Consider the following 21,673-nt stretch of genomic DNA (forward strand, 5'->3'; position numbering starts at 1 on the left):
TGAACCTTCTATTATTGCTCAATTACTTCAAACATTATCGATATATGCATTTGTAAGATTGTGCATCAATCAAGTATATATCAATAGATGTCCTAAACTTAGTGATAACTCTTTTAGAGATGTTTGTTTGTGTTTATTGTCTTACCAACAGTCATTTTTAAGTGGAGTCTCCTTGAAGTAACTGGTGGCTACCTCATTTAACAGTATACAGGAGAGCCGTAGCATGCTATCCAGAGCAATTGGGATAGGGCTTCTTAACCAAGAACACAACAGCACAGGAACAGTCTCTCATATCATCTATTTCATGTTCTTTAATTACAAAATTAACCACAAACAACAAAGAACAATGATTGCTTTTATTTCATTCTCTCATTACATAGTGCCATACCATTCCATGACTAACCATCAATACATTTTATAATGAATCTTTCAATTTTTATTAAAGCTGAAGTTTTGTTTAGAGTACATATACCTGGGTAGCAGACACCAGGGCCATCAAAATCTTGATTGTCTAAAATAGATTGTTTAAAGTTCAATATCAAAATATGTGTTTACATTTGATGTGCATATTTTATTTCAAATTGGTACATCAAATTTTTGAAGTATTTAGAATACTTGATATTTTCAACATTTAATTTTTTGAACTGGGTGTTTAAAGATTGTTTCATGGTCCTGGTGTGAAGCTCAACATGAGTGAATCAATACTAATAATTCCAGATAATGTGAACCATGATCATCCTATTTCTTATGAGAAACAAATGTCTGCCAAATCACCATGGTCAAGACTCATGTTAAACACATGCATTCAGCTATATATTATCCAAAACTGATATTTTCATTACATTATATAAATATATTTCTTCAATATAATAAACAACTATGTCATTCATATTGACTATGAATGACCATACTTAAAATATCAAGGCATTTCACCATGAGTCTCAAAATAATCTTACAACATGACACACAAAAACCATCGTTATATTAACACGATAAACAATAAAACAAACAACAATAAACTCGATCACCCCTGTCAATAAAGTCTGGGTATGTATACTGCAACTCGAGTGTCCTACCACCCAATGTCAACAATCTGATTTCAACACATCAATTAGCACTGATCTGAAAACTTGGGTACAAGAAATTCTTGTAAACAAAAGATCACAGTTACTACAAGCAATTAAAGCATAAAATTCAATGAAGGACATTAATGTTTGAGAAGTTTCCATTACTGTCGGTCAGTTAAGTGATTACCTAGTAAACTAGACCTTTTATCCTGTATCCCCTGACTAAAACTTGTCTCTCGGACTAAAACGTCCGTCTCCCTGACAAAAATATCTGTCTCCAAGACTTGCGTATCCCTCTCCAATGTCTGTCTCCTTGACTAAAGTCTGTCTGAAACTCATATGTCGGTCTCCAACTAAAAAATCTGTCTCCCTGACTATACCATGCGTCTCGGACTCAAATGAGTCTCCCTAATTAAAACAACAGTCTCCCAACTAAAAAATCTGTCTCTATACTCAATGTCGGTCTACCTGACTAAAACATGTGTACAAGTATCAAACTTAAGCTTCTGTCTCCATGACTATACCATGTGTATCAGACTCAAATGTCTGTCTACCTGACTAAAACAAATGTCTCCAACTTCTCCCTGACTATACAAAGTGTCTCAGCTCGAATGTCTGTCTACCGGACTAAAACTTGTGTATTGACTTAAGTTTCTGTCTCCTTGCCTAAAGCAGGTGTATCTCAAATAATTGTCCCCCTGACTAAAACATGTGTCACAGGCTCATGTGTCACAGACTTAAATGTCTGTCTCCCTGACTAAATCATATCACTGACTCAAATGTCTGTCCCTCTGACTAAATCATGTATCACTAACTCAAATGTTTGTCTCCATGACCAAAACACTTGTCTCAGATTCAAACATATCAACATTACAAAAACACCTCTCAAAAGACATGAACATCTATCTTTGACTAAAACATGTCTCCTTCACTAAACCATCCTTCATTATTTTAAATATGAATCAGTATCCTCAATATGTATCGGTCATCTTCATAATCCAATGTCCTTATTGTACAGATCTGTAACTCTTATCCGACAAATTTGAAACACAGATCTGTGTCAAACTAGGTTCACCTACCCTGTTAAATGCCAAAAAGTATATGTTCATAATGAAAGACAAACAAAATGAGATTGTAGTAAATATTCAAACTTAGTTAGTAGACTGAAAACAAATCCGTTCTCTAGTAGTTTATTAAAATGAGATTATATTCTCTCAGAGGTGGGGAATTGTGGTAAGGTCTGTATATATGTGGTTATTAAAGGGCAGGTAACTTATTAGTGGTGTATTAATAGTATCCAGGACATCCTGTCATAACGAAAACAAATAATATCATAGTAGCGCTTTTCGTTACTACAAAGTCTGACAGTGTATGGTTGCATCCTCAACGATAGCCGAGGGCATCCTAAAAAATAGCTACGGCCATCCTAAACAACAGCTGAGGGTAACCTAAACAATAGCTTAGGCCATCCTAAACAACAGCTGAGAGTAACCTAAACAATAGTGTAGGCCACCCTCAACAATAGCTGATGGCATCCTAAATAATAGCTTAGGCCATCCTAAACAACAGCTGAGGGTAACCTAAACAATAGCTTAGGCCATCCTAAACAACAGCTGAGGGTAACCTAAACAATAGCTTAGGCCACCCTCAACAATAGCCGAGGGCATCCTAAACAATAGCTTAGGCCATCCTTAACAACAGCTGAGGGCATCCTAAACAATAGCTTAGGCCATCCTAAACAACAGCTGAGGGTAACCTAAACAATAGCTTAGGCCACCCTCAACAATAGCTGAGGGTAGCCTAAACAATAGCTTAGGCCATCCTCAACAATAGCCGAGGGCATCCTAAACAATAGCTTAGGCCATCCTTAACAATAGCTGAGGGCATCCTAAACAATAGCTTAGGCCATCCTAAACAACAGCTGAGGGTAACCTAAACAATAGCTTAGGCCACCCTCAACAATAGCCGAGGGCATCCTAAACAATAGCTTAGGCCATCCTAAACAACAGCTAAGGGTAACCTAAACAATAGCTTAGGCCACCCTCAACAATAGCTGATGGCATCCTAAATAATAGCTTAGTCATCCTAAGCAATAGCTGAGGGCATTTTCAATATTAAATAATAGCTTGGAATCTATGACTATGCAGTACATGTACCTTTTGACTAAGATACAACAGCTAGAATTTCTCTACATACAAAAAAAAAAACCTTTTTATCTACAGGTCCCAGTTATGCCACTGTAAATATTTTAATTTTCCTGCAATGTAACCAGTATTTAAACAATTGTATTTGCAAACAAAAGCCTATAGACATTGAATAAACAATTTCCAATAGTTAATATGCACGGTCAACATTGATCTTCCACTTTTAAAGACAACACGTACACGTTTTATACTCTAATGTAAACATGGTGCACTTGGTCATTTATCTGATGAAGGTGACCGTGTACATAATTCAAATTTCGAAGATAACTCGTACACCTTTTACACCTTTGTGGACACATGCTGCACTGGTCATTTGTTTGATAAATGTGAGTGTTCATACCGTACTAGTCATTGAAACGTCACATACAAACATTAATTGGTTGTGTAACAAACTCCTTACAAAAACCGTACTTTCCAACTTGAAGAAAATGTTTAGAAATAATGTGCACTACGTAGATGTACAAAGTTGCTAGATTCAATAGAGGAATCTACCAAGGGTTACTAATTATTTCAACAAGATGGTATATATAAAATAACCCTAAAACTGATCTCACAAACTCCAAGGAGGTTGGAGTATTTTGTAACCAGAATGGCCCTTGGGTTAAGGTTCTAGAATAGACTTCACTAGAAAATATTGAGTCTAGCATAGACTTCACTAGAAAATATTGAGTCTAGCATAGACTTCACTAGAAAATATTGAGTCTAGAATAGACTTCACTAGAAAATATTATTGAGAGTAAACTATGTAGAAGTCAAACAATTGAGAACCTTCAATCATCAACCACTTCATCTGTATGTCCTGTTATGTTCTTAGTCTTGTGTTTCTGTGAAAATCATAAAAACAGTCTGTTAAAATTTCCCTAAATTGTGTGATGTTACAAAAATTATATATTAACAAGAGGCCCAATGGGCCTGTATCGCTCACCTGCCTCTACACAAAATTGCAGCTGATTGAGGTCATTTCTACAGATACTATGCTGATAACAACTTTATTTAAATATCAGAGTAAGCCAGGTTAATTCATGTCAATATATTTTCTAGTCCTTCATTCCAGAATACTATTGGCCTAAGATAGGTTCTTGGCGACTCTTGGCTCTAAGCATGCTACAGACAGGCCCAATATCAAGTCCCTGGGCCTCTTGGTTATTGAGAAGAAGTTGTTTGAATATTATAGCCTATTTGACCCATGTGACCTTGAATGAAGGTCAAGGTCATCTATTTGAACAAACTTGGTAGCCCTTCACCCCAGCATGCTACAGGCCCAATATCAAGTCCCTTGGCCTCTTGGTTATTGAGAAGAAGTCGTTTGAAGATTATAGCCTATTTGACCCATGTGACCTTGAATGATGGTCAAGGTCATTTACTTGAACAAACTTGGTAGCCCTTCACCCCGGCATGCTACAGGCCCAACATCAAGTTCCTGGGCCTCTTGGTTATTGAGAAGAAGTCATTTGAAGATTATAGCCTATTTGACCCATGTGACCTTGAATGATGGTCAAGGTCATTTATTTGAACAAACTTGTTAGCCCTTCATCCCAGCATGCTACAGGCCCAATACCAAGTCCCTGGGCCTCTTGGTTATTGAGAAGAAGTCGTTTGAAGATTATAGCCTATTTGACCCATGTGACCTTGAATGAAGGTCAAGGTCATTTATTTTAACAAACTTGGTAGCCCTTCACCCCAGCATGCTACAGGCCCAATATCAAGTCCCTGGGCCCCTTGGTTATTGAGAAGAAGTTGTTTGAAGATTATGGCCTATTTGACCCATGTGACCTTGAATGATGGTCAAGGTCATTTATTTGAACAAACTTGGTAGCCCTTCATCCCAGCATGCTACAGGCCCAATACCAAGTCCCTGGGCCTCTTAGTTATTGAGAAGAAGTTGTTTTGAAGATTATAGCCTATTTGACCCATGTGACCTTGAATGAAGGTCAATGTCATTCATTTGAACAAACTTGGTAGCCTTTCACCCCAGCATGCTACAGGCCCAATATCAAGTCCCTGGGCCTCTTGGTTATTGAGAAGAAGTCGTTTGAAGATTATAGCCTATTTGACCCATGTGACCTTGAATGATGGTCAAGGTCATTTACTTGAACAAACTTGGTAGCCCTTCACCCCAGCATGCTACAGGCCCAACATCAAGTTCCTGGGCCTCTTGGTTATTGAGAAGAAGTAATTTAAAGATTATAGCCTATTTGACCCATGTGACCTTGAATGATGGTCAAGGTCATTTATTTGAACAAACTTGTTAGCCCTTCATCCCAGCATGCTACAGGCCCAATACCAAGTCCCTGGGCCTCTTGGTTATTGAGAAGAAGTCATTTGAAGATTATAGCCTATTTGACCCATGTGACCTTGAATGAAGGTCAAGGTCATTCATTTGAACAAACTTGGTAGCCTTTCACCCCAGCATGCTACAGGCCCAATATCAAGTCCCTGGGCCTCTTGGTTATTGAGAAGAAGTCATTTGAAGATTATAGCCTATTTGACCCATGTGACCTTGAATGAAGGTCAAGGTCATTCATTTGAACAAACTTGGTAGCCTTTCACCCCAGCATGCTACAGGCCCAATATCAAGTCCCTGGGCCTCTTGGTTATTGAGAAGAAGTCGTTCGAAGATTATAGCCTATTTGACCCATGTGACCTTGAATGAAGGTCAAGGTCATTTATTTTAACAAACTTGGTAGCCCTTCACCCCAGCATGCTACAGGCCCAACATCAAGTTCCTGGGCCTCTTGGTTATTGAGAAGAAGTTGTTTAAATGAAAAAGTTGACGCCGGACGGACGGACGGACGACGGACGCCGCACCATGGCATAAGCTCACTTGCCCTTCGGGCAGGTGAGCTAAAAATATATGATCAGACTTACTATAAAAAGTTACCTTTATTTTGAGTCATGTGAAGAGAAATTATATAGTTTTAACACCTGTCACATTTGTATTACAAAACAGGTAACCAATACATCTACCAAACTTGAAGGAAAAAAAGAAAATTTTAATTTTTTTATATCAATTTGATTATTTGTGCCAATATAATAATAGTGTCACTTTCAGATTACTGTTAATGTGACCAAAAATATACTACAAAAAAAATCTATAAAATGAACTATTCATTCGAAACTTCAAACAAAGTGATGCATTTTGAAGATAATGCAAGGTTCATGCAATCAAACCAAGCAAAGTAAAAGGAAACATCTACGTGATCATTTACGTCACAAAATATATTGTATTTCTATTGTCAATGTGTTGTTCACTTGTCGAGGCCACTTGGGATGAAATTTTGAACTCACCTCTATTGAAGAACCCTACACAGACTCGCAGATGTGGAGGTCTTAAGTTATGGTCATTGTACATCATAACTTCAGTTCTGTAACGCTGATTCATCAAACACTTTTATGAGTTACCCTAACTTTAAAGAAGGATTCAGTGTGCCCAACACTGTTGATATAACATAAAAAATGAGTTTCTGCAATATAAAGTCAGTCTTATAATATCGTTACATTCCAAAATGAAAATATTTGTAAAACCAAAAATCTATACATACCTATATCCTCATACAAGTTTCCATATCATATTTGATTTATGATTTATGATTTTTTTTTCATTTAAGGGAGTCTCTCCCAATTTAAATGAAAAAAGAATGAGTTACAGTAATTTGATAAGAAATAGAAACCAAGTTAAGATATAACTTTATCACATGATCAAGAATTTTTGCAATTATTTAGAAAGATTGTCATGTCATTTCATCAAGATCCGACGGAATCATATATTACTACAACACTAAGCAAATTATCAGATTTGTCGTATTCATAGTATAACGCTAGCCACATAATTGCAACAGGTGAAACATTACAAACTATTTGCAAATGATAAAAGTTCCAAGCAAAGATATTTCACCCAAATCACAACATACTCTCCTTGCAGCTGCCATGACACACTCCAAAAGGATGGCATGATTATTGAAAAACATTTCAACTATATTCACAAAAGACTTACTATGCTCTAGTTGCTATACATTATACACAGCCAATGTGCCCTCTATATACATATATTTCACTCCAGTTGTACATTATAACAGGTTTTGTTTTATGCATTAATTTTGTAACATACAAAAATATTTCTGCAACCAAAATATTGTTAGATCTGCTATTATGCCAAAAATATGATAATATTAGTCTTTAAATACCAAAATAACATTATATAATCTGCAATATTTCAATGACACTGATTTGTACTGTGAAACATGGTGAATACCATCACACTGCATTACAAATACGACAGACATTTTATTTTTCTACCATATAATATAAACAAATATGAAAGTTATTCCTATGAGGTTTCTCCCAGAGCAAGACAGTTCGTCTGAAATATCAGCTGATCTCAAGAGAGGACAAGCCTACAGTCATTAACTCAAAATCTACCAACATCAAAATCCTGTCTGGAAAACCTCTATAAGCACGAATAATCTTCCTTAAATGTATTGATGATTAACTGACCCCCTGGGTTACCTGTCTGATGATTAACTGACCCCCTGGGTTACCTGTCCGATGATTAACTGATCCCTTGGTTACCTGTCTGATGATTAACTGATCCCTGGGTTACCTGTCTGATGATTAACTGATCCCCTGGTTTACCTGTCGGATGATTAACTGATCCCTTGGTTACCTGTCTGATGATTAACTGACCACCTGGGTTACCTGTCTGATGATTAACTGACTCCCTGGTTTACCTGTCTGATGGTTAACTGACCCCCTGGGTTACCTGTCTGATGATTAACTGACCCGCTGGGTTACCTGTCTGATGGATAACTGACCCCCTGGTTACCTGTCTGATGATTAACTGACCCCTGATTTACCTGTCTGATGATTAACTGACCCCCTGGTTTACCTGTCTGATGATTAACTGACCCCCTGGGTTACCTGTCTGATGATTAACTGACCCCCTGGTTTACCCGTCTGATGATTAACTGACCCCCTGGTTTACCTGTCTAATGATTAACTGACCCCCTGGTTTACCTGTCTGATGATAACTGATGCCCAAGTTTCACAGTACAATAGATGAACAGTGCTATTTATCTGAAATGACTTTATATTCTCTTATGAAATGTACTTTTAACATGAACAGTTATCACCCCTTTCATATAATAAATACATTAAAAACCCTATGTGTACATAAATGGTTGATATTTTATTAAGATAAAAGTCTTAAGATACGTGTATCTACAAATTTCAGTATATGAAAGCAAGCAAACTACAACAAGTGTTCATTTTACACGTTTGAAATCAATACCCGAAATAAGGAATGAACAAAAGGGAACAATTAAACAACATGCTCTCCATATCAACATAGGAATGGGACTCCTCCATGACATGTGGTCACTGTGGAAAATCCACACACAAATTTGGATGGGTATTTATGTACTCTTTGTGAAATCAAGAAATCTTCGTTCAACATATACAATTTTTGGGTTTTTTTTTTTTATTGTTTTTATTACCTGTATAAAGATAGAATCAGTTATTTTTGTTATCTTGAGTCACAAGCAACTCTATCTGTAACCAATGGTTACAGATCTAAGTTACAACTCTTCACACAACCACAGGTCACTAAGGAGGTGATCAATAATAAAGTAACCTATTAGTAAATTATGTAAATCACTTGTATTTCCTCAAATATATAGATTGTCAAAAAAGTAACTAGTACAGCTCACCTAGAAAATTCTGTGCAAGTTTTGAAATCTTTACTTTAATACGCAGAATGAGGATTTTTCGTGACTAGAAAACCCTAGACTCTGCTATAGAAAATGAGAGAACAAAATTATATTACGAGTATGTACCCTGAGAGAACCTCTGACTATTTATTCAAAACTCAGAGGAAAACTCCTGACTAGAAATCTTAAAGGGTATCCCAGTATCTACTAGAGACTGGGGACGACTTTCGTCTCTTAAGACAGACTGAGAGGGGATGGAAGAATTTCAGGCTTGTCTACTGAGGGAAATATGAGTGATTTACTTTGTGGTACTGTTAGTGTTGGAGAGAGCAGTGAGAGAGATATCAGTCTTCCATGCCTATATTTCGGAACAGATAAGACATGGATTCGTTGTTGTGTATCCGACGGATTGCCTCCACTAGCATCACACTGATGTCCACGGTCCGGATCTTATGGCACTGCATCTTCTGGACCTCGTGGGGAACCGTGTTAGTCACAACAACCTGGAATCCACAATGGTCCATATACATGTGTATATATATGGGAAGTTTTCAAAGAAGATTGTATTCTATATAGATTTAACTGACAGAACAGAATTTTTACAACTTGCTACTTTGAATTTCCATATGGGACATTGCACTTGTTCAAAATTTCAAAACTGCGAGACATTATTTAAAGCCCTCTTTTTTAGTATTGTAAGACATTTTTTTGTATAATCATGTACTTTCAAGTTTAAACTACATATTTTAAGCTGCACTTTCGGGACTAGTCAAAATTATAAACAACAATGCAGTTTAACTCCTGTCTGAATTTAGGGTCTGAAATTGGAGTCTTCCTCCCAAATTGAGAGGGGGAGGGGAGGGGACAGTTTGATCTACCTCATCTATACAAGAGTCGTCCAATAAGCGGGGAGCGTCCGACGACAGCAGCCCATGTGTAGCCATTACGTATACTTTGTATGCCCCTCGGTCTTTCAGCACCTCAGCGATGTTAACATAGGATTTCACATCATCGATCATGTCATCCTGTAACAAAATAATTTCTATAGCATTCTGTGTTGGGACAGTGGTCAATTTTAAATCTTGATAATAGTTTATTTGGAGCTACATGTAAATGAAGCAACTGTATGAAAATACTTTAACCATTGTAATTGATACTCATTAGTACCTGCAGAAAAGTTTTTAAAAAGCTCTAGTTTTCAGTATTCTGTTTCAATGCAGCTGGTGGATAAAGATTACAGAGCAGAAAAGTTTTAAAAGAGCTTTTTTTTATTGTTTCAGTTTGAATATAGCTGGTCTATAAACAGTACAGATCTAGAGCAGAAAAGTTTTAAAAGAGCTTTGGTTTTCTGTTTCTGTTTTGATATAAAAGTAGTTGATAAATACAGTATCCAATCCATTACCATTCTGAACTATTATTAAATTGTAACCAACTTCCTTTCCTTTCGTACTGGGGCTATGTACAGTTTCATGGCCATCAACTTTTGTAACCGACTTTCTATATTTCATTAATCCACCTTATACGTTTTGTTATTATGTACTTTCTGTAGCAGTTGTAATGAACTTACAATATCCATGTCTACTTTGATTTATCAGGGTATCATGATTTGATTATAGTCACAGTTTTGTGTGACATAGAACACAAAGATACAGATAGGGTGATGGTATGGTGTAGTGGTAACACCAAGGGTTGATTTCTCTGCCCAACCATGTGGGTTTAATCTTGTTACTATGGTTTCCTCTCACAGTAAAACCCCTGACACACTCCCATCCGGGCCAACAAGAGTGATTAAAATAAATTCATATACAGTGTAACTTGTTTCTGATTGTTCAAAAATTAAATACTGTTTATTTTCTACATCACATGACAGAATACTGGCTTCCCATTGGCTATACCCATGGGTACTATGAGAGATTAATGTCAACTCTTCCGACCACTATCAAATTTGGCCTGAGATTGAATGTTAATCTAGAGTCATGTCCCTTGTTATAGTTGTGCTGGCGCAGATGAAGAAGATGACTGATGCTGACTCCAGATGGTGGTTGAATATTGAAATTAGTGAATTAAAATGTATGTGTGATGTACTAAGTCCATTATGGCCTTGTCCCTGCGAGGGACACTATTCCATCTCACGACAATACTGTGAGGCAATAATGCCCTCTCAATGAGGGCATGATATATAAATAGTATGTATAGAATGTCCTAACTCACCACTATTATAGCTATTCTTCCTCCAACATCTCCCACAACATTTAAAGGCGGTTTTTCCTTTGGCAATAGCACTGTAAATCAAAATGCCATAGACATTGTACAACGTCTACTTTTACCTGGTCATGATGATATCATACAATACATAAAACCATAAAAATCTAAAACAAGACTTAACGGTAAATGTAATTTCTGATTTTATTTAAACTGAAAAAAGATCATACAATCTTGATGAAGACAATATTTTCACTTTTTTCAGATTTAAAATAATTTTTCATAGTTCCTGAGCTTGAAGAAAACGAAGGAAAAATACCAGGCCCAAATCATTGATTAAGGCAAAAACTCTCAACATCTAGTGTTACCCATTTTGGAAATTCTTTGGGTGAATTTTCTTATCCTTCACCCTAAGATAAAAAAAAAAAGTCTTACCTGGTAAAATTTCAAGACCAAATTCCATTTTATGGTGTGCCTGTCTTTGTATTGGTGGTGAGTTTCGTCCGTCCTCCGAGTCTGTTTCCGTGACCTTGTCATCTCCATGTATCACAGCAATCCCCAAGTGTAGCCGCTCAGCATAGGAGGTAGCTCGCTTAACAGAATTAGGATTTCTAGCAACTATTATGGCATTTCTGTAATCTGGTATCTGAAAAGAGAAGATTTATAATGATTATATATACATGTATAAAGTTATTTATAATAAAATGATCGTCAAATCAAATTTAATGTGTACATTAAGCTTGTGAGGGAAAAAAATGTGTGAAGATTAGGCCATTAAAAAAACAAGTGCAATCAATGATTGCGAAAGCTCACCGGCGGCAGCAATCACACTATGCATTCATTTTTTATGTATGTATAAGCATGTCATTTTGAAATTGTATGTCACATAATATCGCTCCTAGACCTCTAATGGATGTATAAACCAAATAAGAAGGGTGTGGACTTACAAGCTTTCCAAAACTAACCCCCAAAATCTTTAAAGTGAGTTTTAGTGTCAAAAAAAGTACTAACCCCCAAAATCTTTAAAGTGGGTTTTTGTGTCAAAAAAAGTAAGTCCACTAAATGGTAAAATGCCAAAAAAAAAATCACAATTTTTTTTCTGCATGATTTTGCCACAGTATCACTCCTGGATCTCTAATGAATGTATAAACCAAATTAGAAGGGTGATAGGTGTATACTTTTGGACTTACCCCCAACACTTTAAAGTGAGTTTTGGTGCCAAAAAAATTAAGTCCACAAAATGGTAAAATGCGAAAAAATCACAATTTTTTTCTGCAATATTTTGCCATAACATCACTCCTAGACCTCTAATGTATGTATAAACCAAATTAGAAGGGACATGAGGTGTATACTTTTGGACTAACAAGCTTTCCAAAAACTTACCCCAAAACTTTAAAGTTTTGGGGTGGGATACCGACGCGGATGCCGGGGTGACAGCATTAGCTCTCGGTTACTTGTAACCGGTGAGCTAACAATTAATTGGTGCTCTGGCCTGCCCCCAAAAAAAGAGATCCCAGAGGGATCTTGGTGCCCACATTTAATTGAACTTATGTCAGACTTCTTTTTGTTTTTCTGATCAAAAATCTTAATTCAAATGGCAAAACTAGGGACTAAGGGGAACCTACACCCTAAAGTTTGATGATTATCCCTCCAGTACTTTTCGAGAAATAGTAATAACAAACTTCAAGTCTCAAAATTCAAGATGGCCGCCTGTCAGCCATTTTGTTTTTCTGATCAAAGATTTGGATTGAATTGGCAAAACTGGGGACCAAGGGGCCCCTACACATGAAGTTTGAGAAATATCCCTCAGGTTCTTTTCAAGAAAAAGAAATAACAATGATTGTTTATGGACATCTGATGATGATCGGCTAAAAAAGTAGCTGCATTACTGATTTTATCGCAAAAACAATGAAATAGCATTGCCCTAATGCGCCCAGGGAAAAAAGATGGAAAAATTGTTTCACATTCCAATTTGCCTTTTAGTCTCATGGATATTTAAAGTGTTTGAACGAAAAGCAGTCATAAGAGCTAAAGAGACGTAGTTGATGCAAATGGCTGACATTCGAATGCTTTGATATCCGTGCAGATTCGGAACAGATCAACAATAATACTACCATGGAATATACTTCGGGGATTTTGGAAGCTTTACAATGGCAGAACTATACACTTTGTTAAAGGATGACTGTTTCAATACTAGAGCTGTCACCGAGGGGGTGACAAGTATACCCCCCGCTTTTCCATGATTGGTTTTGATACTTTGTGAAGCCGCCTATTTATGGTACTATAACCAAATCAAGGTAAGAACTAAGTGAATGCATAGCTGAACAATATTTTGCTCATTTTTAAAGAAAAGGGGGCATAACTCTATTAGAACTGGTAATTCGGCAAAAACTTTGCATAGAGCTAAGCCTCATAGGGTCCTCTAACTTCATACCAAATTTTAGTAAAATCCATTGAAAACAATGCAAATGCATAGCCGGACAAGCTAGTAACCATTTTTTACATAAAGGGGCATGACTCTGTAAAAAGGGTTTTTTCGGAAGAAGTCGTTACTGGAGACACAACTTCATGCCATCATTCAACTCTGTATAAAGTTTCAAGAAAATCCATCAAAAACTAAGTGAATGCATAGCTGGACAAAATTATGACACATTTTGTATGAAAAAGGAGCATAACTCTGTTAAAAAGGGCTAAAGTGGCATAATTTGTTTAAAAGGACTACTTGGGGAAAATCACAACACCATATGGTCTTTTAACTATAGACCAATTTTGTGAAAACCGAGGATATGCATAACTGGACAAAATTATAACCATTTTTCAAATAAAGGGACATAACTATGTAAAAAGCATTTTTTCGGAAAAAGCATTTACTGGAGGCACAAGTGCATGCAGTCCTTCAACTGTGTAAAAAGTTTCAAGAAAATCCATTGAAAACAAAGCAAATGCATAGCCAGACAAGCTAGTAACCATTTTTTACATAAAGGAGCATAACTCTGTAAAAAGGGTTTTTTCGGAAGAAGGCGTTACTGGAGACACAACTTCATGCCATCCTTCAACTCTGTATAAAGTTTCAAGAAAATCCATCAAAAACTAAGTGAATGCATAGCCGGACAAAATTATGACACATTTTGTATGAAAAGGGAACTCTGTTAAAAAGGGCTTAATCACAAAATCACAACAGGGGACACAAGTTCATATGGACAAGGTGATTCCAGTATACCCCCGAACTTCGTTGCAGGGGGTATAATCAAGACAGAAACTGTTTTTGTGAAGATTTTGCTGTTTGTTGTTGAAATTAATGAACACAGAAGTTGCTTCAAAGCAGCTATCAAAATATCTCATTTTGATGTGAATGAATTTTTTTTTAAATCACCATCATCTGTTTTTCATCCAATACAGTGATAAAAAAAAATACCTCCCTATCTCATAGATCTATTTTTTCAAAAATTTGCCTGAGAACCAATTAATTAATTTGATATGGTCTTAGACATCTAAATGACACTTGAAATTCTTACTTTTTCATATTTTACTTTTGTAATTGGTGAAGATTGAGAAAAGACATAATTAGAGTGCTTAGGAATATGGACATTCTGCGAATAGAAGCAACAACCATAAACCTTGACCCAAGCAACCTAAAAATCAAACTTGTTGACATTTTTATTCTTTTGTGTGACATCTGATGAAAGAACAGCCTTAAAAACAAATTGCAAAAGACATGATCTGAAAAATGAGGGACTATATATTTAAAATATTACAATGCCCATTAACTAAAAGGAGCATTTTCGAATGAATTTGCCAAGCAAAATTTGGCGATGATTGATTATGGTGGCTGTTTCACAGCACCTTATGAAAACAAAATGAAAGGAGAAATGGATAATTAACTGGTTACAATTTTAAATCACTTACAGATTGCTCAATGTAGTCAATGAGGAAGGGCGAGGCCCTGAGGTTCTCGACTGGGATGTCAAAAAAGCCCTGGATTTCCTTCTGGTGTAGATCCATAGTGATAATATGTGTTAAACCTGAGACAAATTTAGACTACAGTAAATTGTTAACAAGATAAAGTATGTTAAAATGTAAACCTGTGACGTTGTAGTGAATTTAATGTAAACCTGTGACATTGTAGAACATCAAAATGTAAACCTGGGATATTAATATGATGTACATCGAATTATAAACCTGGGACATTAAAGTACATTGTACATTTAATTATAAACCTGGGACATTGTAGTCCATTTAATGTAAACCTAGGACATTGTAGAACATCAAAATGTAAACCTGGGATTGAACTATGTAAAAATTTAAACCACATCAAAATGTTAACCTTGGACATAGAACAACATCAAAATGTAAAACATGGGACAACAAATTACATCAAAATGTAAACCTTTGACATTGAACTACATCAACAAGGGACAATTAACTACATCAAAATGTAAACATGGGACATTGAACTACAACAAAATGTAAACCTCTGACACCAAACTACATCAAAATGTAAACATAGGACAATCAATTGCATCAAAATGCAAACCTTTGATATTAAACTACATCAAAATGTTAACATGGGACAATCAATTGCATCAAAATGTAAACATGGGACATTGAACTACATCAAAATGTAAACATGGGACAATAAACTACATCAAAATGTAAACGTGGGACATTAAACTATATCAAAATGTAAACATGGGACATTTAACTACATCAAAATGTAAACATGGGACATTAAACTACATCAAAATGTAAACATAGGACAATTAATTGCATAATGCAAACCTCTGATATTTAACTACATCAAAATGTAAACATGGGACATTAAACTACATCAAAATGTTAACATGGGACAAAAAACTACATCAAAATGTTAACATGGGACAATAAACTACATCAAAATGTTAAGATGGGACATTAAACTACATCAAAATGTAAAAGCAGGACATTAAGATACATCAAAATGTAAACCTTGGAATTACAAGTACAAAAAAACACACCCTAAAAAAGTAAAGCTCACAAGACCTCAGATTAAATAAGATAATGTATGTGAGTCTCCCATACTTAAAGGTGATAGTCATCAATGTGTACCTGCTTTTCCAAACATGGTTGCCATGAGTTTGCATACCACCGAGCCTCTTTTTCTCATTTTGCTCTGTTTTGAGTAGGGTATATATGGAACAACGCCCACAATGGTGCTAGCACAGCTAGTCTTACAGGCGTAGGAGATGATGAGGAGTTCCATCACATCATTGTTAACATCCCTGTAAAACAAAACCACATGTAACATCAAACATGTATCAACTTTACAAATTATTTATACCAAAGAAATATTACAGAACTGACAAATGCAGCATTTACAAACCATAATATTGTTGACATCTGCAAATGAGCCCCTGAGCACAAATAAGCCCCTTAATACCAATAAGCCCCCTTCCTTATTTTTGCCGAATCATTAATTTTGAAATATGATGCTGAAAGTGGTTCATAAATAACACTTCCCCTAACTTTAATACTAAAATTTACACTTTGGGAATGGGCTCATTCGAGGATGAATATAGTATTACTTACTTGGTACCAGTCTGAATGATGTACACATCTTTTCCTCGTACTGATTCTTTGATTTCAACATTTGTTTCTTGAAATACAAAAAAAAACATGATCAACTTCATTGTTAATTATATATTACATGCTATTTCGTATACATGCAGTATTATATCTTTGATAAGTCTAATCAAAGACAGATCCTAAGATACATTTAATTAACTAAATTGTGTCTTACATTGCAAATTCAGTTTAAACAGGTACAGGTGTACATAGTTCATTAGGATCATCTAATTACAAGCATTTCATTTTCATATAATAGAATAAATATTGTATTAAAAAAATGCAAATTGAGACAATTTTCTCCTGTTAACACTCATGATCACTGTACATGTATTTCAAAGCATGACACAAAAAGCAGGTAAAAGACTCAATGACAAACAATCAGTGACAAACAATCAGTGACTGTGTAGCTGGTGGGAGATTTGGAAATTTCAGTTTCAGTAACATGTTGACAGCCTTTGGTCACAAGCATATTTTCATTCAATAAATGATATTTTTTCACTAGTTGGTGTGTTTACTTAGATAGTACATTGTATATGTACTCCTGAATAAAGAAAGTTGAAAGTTGGTAAATAATACTTAATGTACCTGTACCCGTACTCAGTATCTCCATTTGCCCAATTTCAGAGTAGTTAACCAAAATTTACCTGTGTTTTTAACCTGTTACCTGAGTTATATTATGATGGTAACTTTTACCTTTAAGATGTACATTTTTTTTTATCTTTTTTTTTAAAAATATTAATTGGGTTTAAATTTTTTTTAAAGATTTGATTAAATGAAAGATTTCTGAAAGGGGCATTCCTTTATTCGGACATCAGAAACATGCATACACAATTTCTATTGATGAAATCTATGTCCAAACAATGAGTGTTTCTGCATATATGTAATGAAATTATCACCGAAAGTACAGGAAAAATACATATCATAAACAAATACCTTACGTCTTTGCGGTAATTAGTGATAATTCAGGTTGAATAAAGAATTTTCAGGACTTAATACTCAAAGAACTTCAGTTTATTTTGAGAGTAAAAGTGCCCTATCAATGTAAAGATTATAACATTTACTACAATGTACTTGGAAAAAATACCTATGATGATCCAAGCTGATGGTGGATTCAGGTGATCCAAGCTGACGATGCCCGCCACCGTACACTCAAACCTGTACTAGCGGACACCCATATACAGCGGGCACCTGTCCATAATGGACAGTTCCAGGAATCCCCAATGAAAATTACTATATAAATATCATGTTTGTAGATTACAAGACAGCTGCCCACAATGCCATTCGTCAGGTTTACCCCAGGGTCGCAGTAAAGGGATGTTTTTACACTTCACACAATGTATATAGAGAAAGGCTCAACCAACACTGTTACAGGCCGCTGTATTACCCTTGGTGCCAATGGAGAGTGTTTAGGATGTGTGGTTCAACACCTTGGAAGAACTAGAGGATGCTGACCTACCCGTGAACACCCTTCCCTTCACAAACTACATCGTGTCACAATGGATAGAGGAAGACAGACAGGCTTGGAACCACTACTTAGACAGAAGGACGCCGCACCACCAACGACCTGAAAGTCTGGCACGGGAAACTGAAGAAGAAAGTTTGCCACTTTCATCCCAACATCTTCACCATCATCAGAGTCTTCCAGGAGATCCAGGCCAGTAACGAGATCAACATGCAGGATACAGAAGGACGCAGGAGGACCAACCAGACCACACACCAGGAGATACTGGAACATTGACCACCACCTCGCCCAACTCAAGGGAAGCCTGCAGAACCACACAGCCTGATGGACATCTCCGACAACCACACAGCCTGATGGACATCCCCGACAACCACACAGCCTGATGGACATCCCCGACAACCACACAGCCTGATGGACATCCCCAACAACCACACAGCCTGATGGACATCCCCCACAACCACACAGCCTGATGGACATCCCCGACAACCACACAGCCTGATAGACATCCCCGACAACCACACAGCCTGATAGACATCCCCCACAACCACACAGCCTGATGGACATCCCCGACAACCACACAGCCTGATAGACATCCCCGACAACCACACAGCCTGATAGACATCCGCGACGCAGCATCACACCCTTCTTTAATTGGAGTAATGATTAAAATCAACTGTAATGCCATGCTGACTGAAATGTATGTAATTAGTGATTTCTTGGTGATATATGTTTCTTATTTTTTCTTGTTTGATTTCAACTACATGTACATGTAATATTAGTGTTTTGTTTTGCTTGCTGACTGAAATGTATGTTTTATGAATAATGATTTTATTTATATAGGTTTTAACAGAGAATTGTTCCCCACATTTTCACAGGTAAGAGGTATATGTATATATCTCTGTTTCCCCACTTTCTAAATGAAGCACAGGTAAATGACTACATGTAAAATTAATATGGTACAGACTATAATTGGTTTCCCTTTATTCTCCTATATCAACACTTTTCTTTGAACTTTAAAATGTGGGCAAATGGAGAACACCCCCCACTCAGCTAGAGAGAACTTCTCTTTAGCTTGATCTGTTGAGTGTAAGACTAGAAAGCAAGAGGTCCTTTGTTTGATCCCTAGCAGAGGCATTAAAATAAACATAATCAATAATGGCCTTTGTTACATATGATATAAAGCAATGGAGTTACCTCTATTAGATTTGTGGTAAACTGTCATGTCCCCAAGTCGAACTCCCATCCGACTGGAATAAAGAGAAAACAAAACTTCAATTCTGTAAAAGTTTCAGTAAGGTAAAATGTTTAAAACAGTATTTTTCACCTTAAATGGTATTGTAGATTAGCAACATTTAGAAAAAACAGACTGAAGTGTAAAACAAGGCACTATTAGAAATACTCAAATAAGAATTCTTAAATATGAACTTTTATCATTTCAATTATTTTTACACATACTATACAATATGCATGTACTATACATTGTTCAAAACATCCAATAAGTTTACAGTACATGATGTGATTCATTTTCTAGCTATCATGTACATGTATTACTGTAAAGCTTTGTAAATTATTCTTTTTTAACATCAAAATTTTAGGTAAACAAGAGGCCAATGTCCTCATAGCATGATGGTCCAGTTAATTATGTTCAATGAATGGTATAGACTCGTTTCTTGATTGATGAATTTGTCAACAAAAATATTCTAATTGTTGAGAGATTTGAGTAAGTTAAATTACTAAGGGCTTTGTAAAGTTTACACCAACATACCGAATGATACTGTAGCCTTAGCTCGAAAATACTATATACATAGGAATGCTGGTCTTTAATAGAAGAAATTTTTTTCGAAAAGATTTCCCTATGACAACTTTATGACACACATTGACCTGATTTTGCAAAATTCAAGCTCAGCATCCCAAATGTTAAATTTGATTGTCCTATGATAATTTTTTGGGGGAAAATTCTGAAAAAAATGAGGATCCAACATGAATATAAATATAAGATATAAATGTTTATTGTTTTGTGACAGTTTTCCAAAGTAGGTCACAGTGACATAATTTAACAAAATTCAAATTAATTCAGCATCTATTGCTCATCCCAGATGACATTTTTCATTGTTCTGTCCCAACATTTAGGAAAATAGGTCACAGTGACCTAATTTTGAAAATCCCAGATGTAAAATTTTCATCGTGCTAATGCAGTGTTTAAATAAGAGGTCCAGAGGGCCTGCATCGCTCACATGGATATTTCAGTAATTATGGCAAAATACTCTAATTTAAGTTATATTTCAAACCTTTTCCTACTACCCGGTATTGGGACCCAAAGGGTATCACATCCTTCATTTATACAACTTAAAACACTGCCTAGACAGCCTGGTGCCAAATAAACTCCATTTACCATAAATTTACGTGTATAGTGCTTTATTATTTGTTCAATATTTACTTACTAAATGCTTCATAAAAGTATTAAATCATAATCCAGTGGTGCCAAAGGAAACGACAATTACAAATCTGAGATCACATTTGTGACATCCGTGCATCTATATACCGCCATAGATAAACACTAATACAATGATATTATTGTAACTGTTTCACAAAAAAAAATATTTTAGATAAGCTCTCTGAATTCTTTAGTTTTACAATACACACAAAAAACATATGTAAGTTAACCAGACATAGGTACATGTAAGGCTAAGCGTGTGGCTAACCCGTGTAGACTTATTCCAGGTGTGTCTTGACACAGATGACCCAGTTACCTGTGCAAGTGTGTTGCCATTCAGACCAAACGTTCGTCGGCTAGTCAACTTTTCTCAAATTTTCATATATTTGCCATTTGCCAATTATACTTATCAACAACAGTCATTTATTGATATCAACTAGTTGGCATAACTATATTAATTATATACTCTTTAGTATTTCGTTATTACATGTGATGACATTGAATATTTATGCTGGGGAGTGCAAGTGTCAGGATCCACCTTACGCTATCCACTAATTCATGACTAATTGTAACTAACACAATATCTAATTCTATAATACGGGAGTGCAAAACGACATGCTCGATTTGAAAGTGTATGAAAAATACATTGTCATAGAATATCCAACCGTACATACCTTGCGATCAGCTGCGCAAGCTCCGGATGAGAATTCCCTGCCAAAATAACCATAGGACATTTCTTTCCTGCTGAGGCCGCCATGCTTCTTGTTTGTGTGTGGCCAAACGGCCTTCACCCTAGAAATTTAAAAAAAAGCCTCAAACCCAAGACAAGTTGTGCGAAAGAATGTGAGTTGTCTTTGCAAGTGTATGTCTACTATATAAAACATAATTTTGTGAGATTATGAGATGAATGTGATATGTTTAATCTGTTTATATCTGATGTGTACTGTTACTGCATGAGTTATGATTATACTTTAAATTATTCAAAAACGAAAGTA

General features: G+C 35.9%; 1 protein-coding gene across 2 annotated transcripts; it reads right to left on the minus strand.

The window, feature by feature from the left end:
* Positions 1 to 339: 339 nt before the first annotated feature.
* On the minus strand, positions 340 to 21,481 carry LOC117333111 (phosphoribosyl pyrophosphate synthase-associated protein 2-like). Of its 2 annotated transcripts, none has more exons than XM_033892246.1 (10): positions 21,353 to 21,481; positions 19,439 to 19,491; positions 16,744 to 16,810; positions 16,264 to 16,436; positions 15,085 to 15,200; positions 11,614 to 11,824; positions 11,188 to 11,258; positions 9,855 to 10,001; positions 6,560 to 9,479; positions 340 to 4,095 (listed from the first exon to the last, which is right to left on the minus strand). In XM_033892246.1, exons 1-9 carry the CDS (start codon positions 21,433 to 21,435, stop codon positions 9,321 to 9,323), a joined length of 1,080 nt encoding a protein of 359 aa, XP_033748137.1. In that variant the 5' UTR covers positions 21,436 to 21,481; the 3' UTR covers positions 340 to 4,095; positions 6,560 to 9,320. The 2 variants fall into 2 exon arrangements, with proteins under 2 accessions (XP_033748137.1, XP_033748146.1); XM_033892255.1 differs by lacking the exon at positions 340 to 4,095 and having other exon boundaries at positions 7,920 to 7,934; positions 8,125 to 9,479.
* Between the last annotated feature and the right edge of the window lie 192 nt (positions 21,482 to 21,673).

The sequence above is a fragment of the Pecten maximus genome, chromosome 1 (assembly GCF_902652985.1).
Source record: "Pecten maximus chromosome 1, xPecMax1.1, whole genome shotgun sequence".
Classification (NCBI taxonomy): Eukaryota; Metazoa; Mollusca; class Bivalvia; order Pectinida; family Pectinidae; genus Pecten; species Pecten maximus.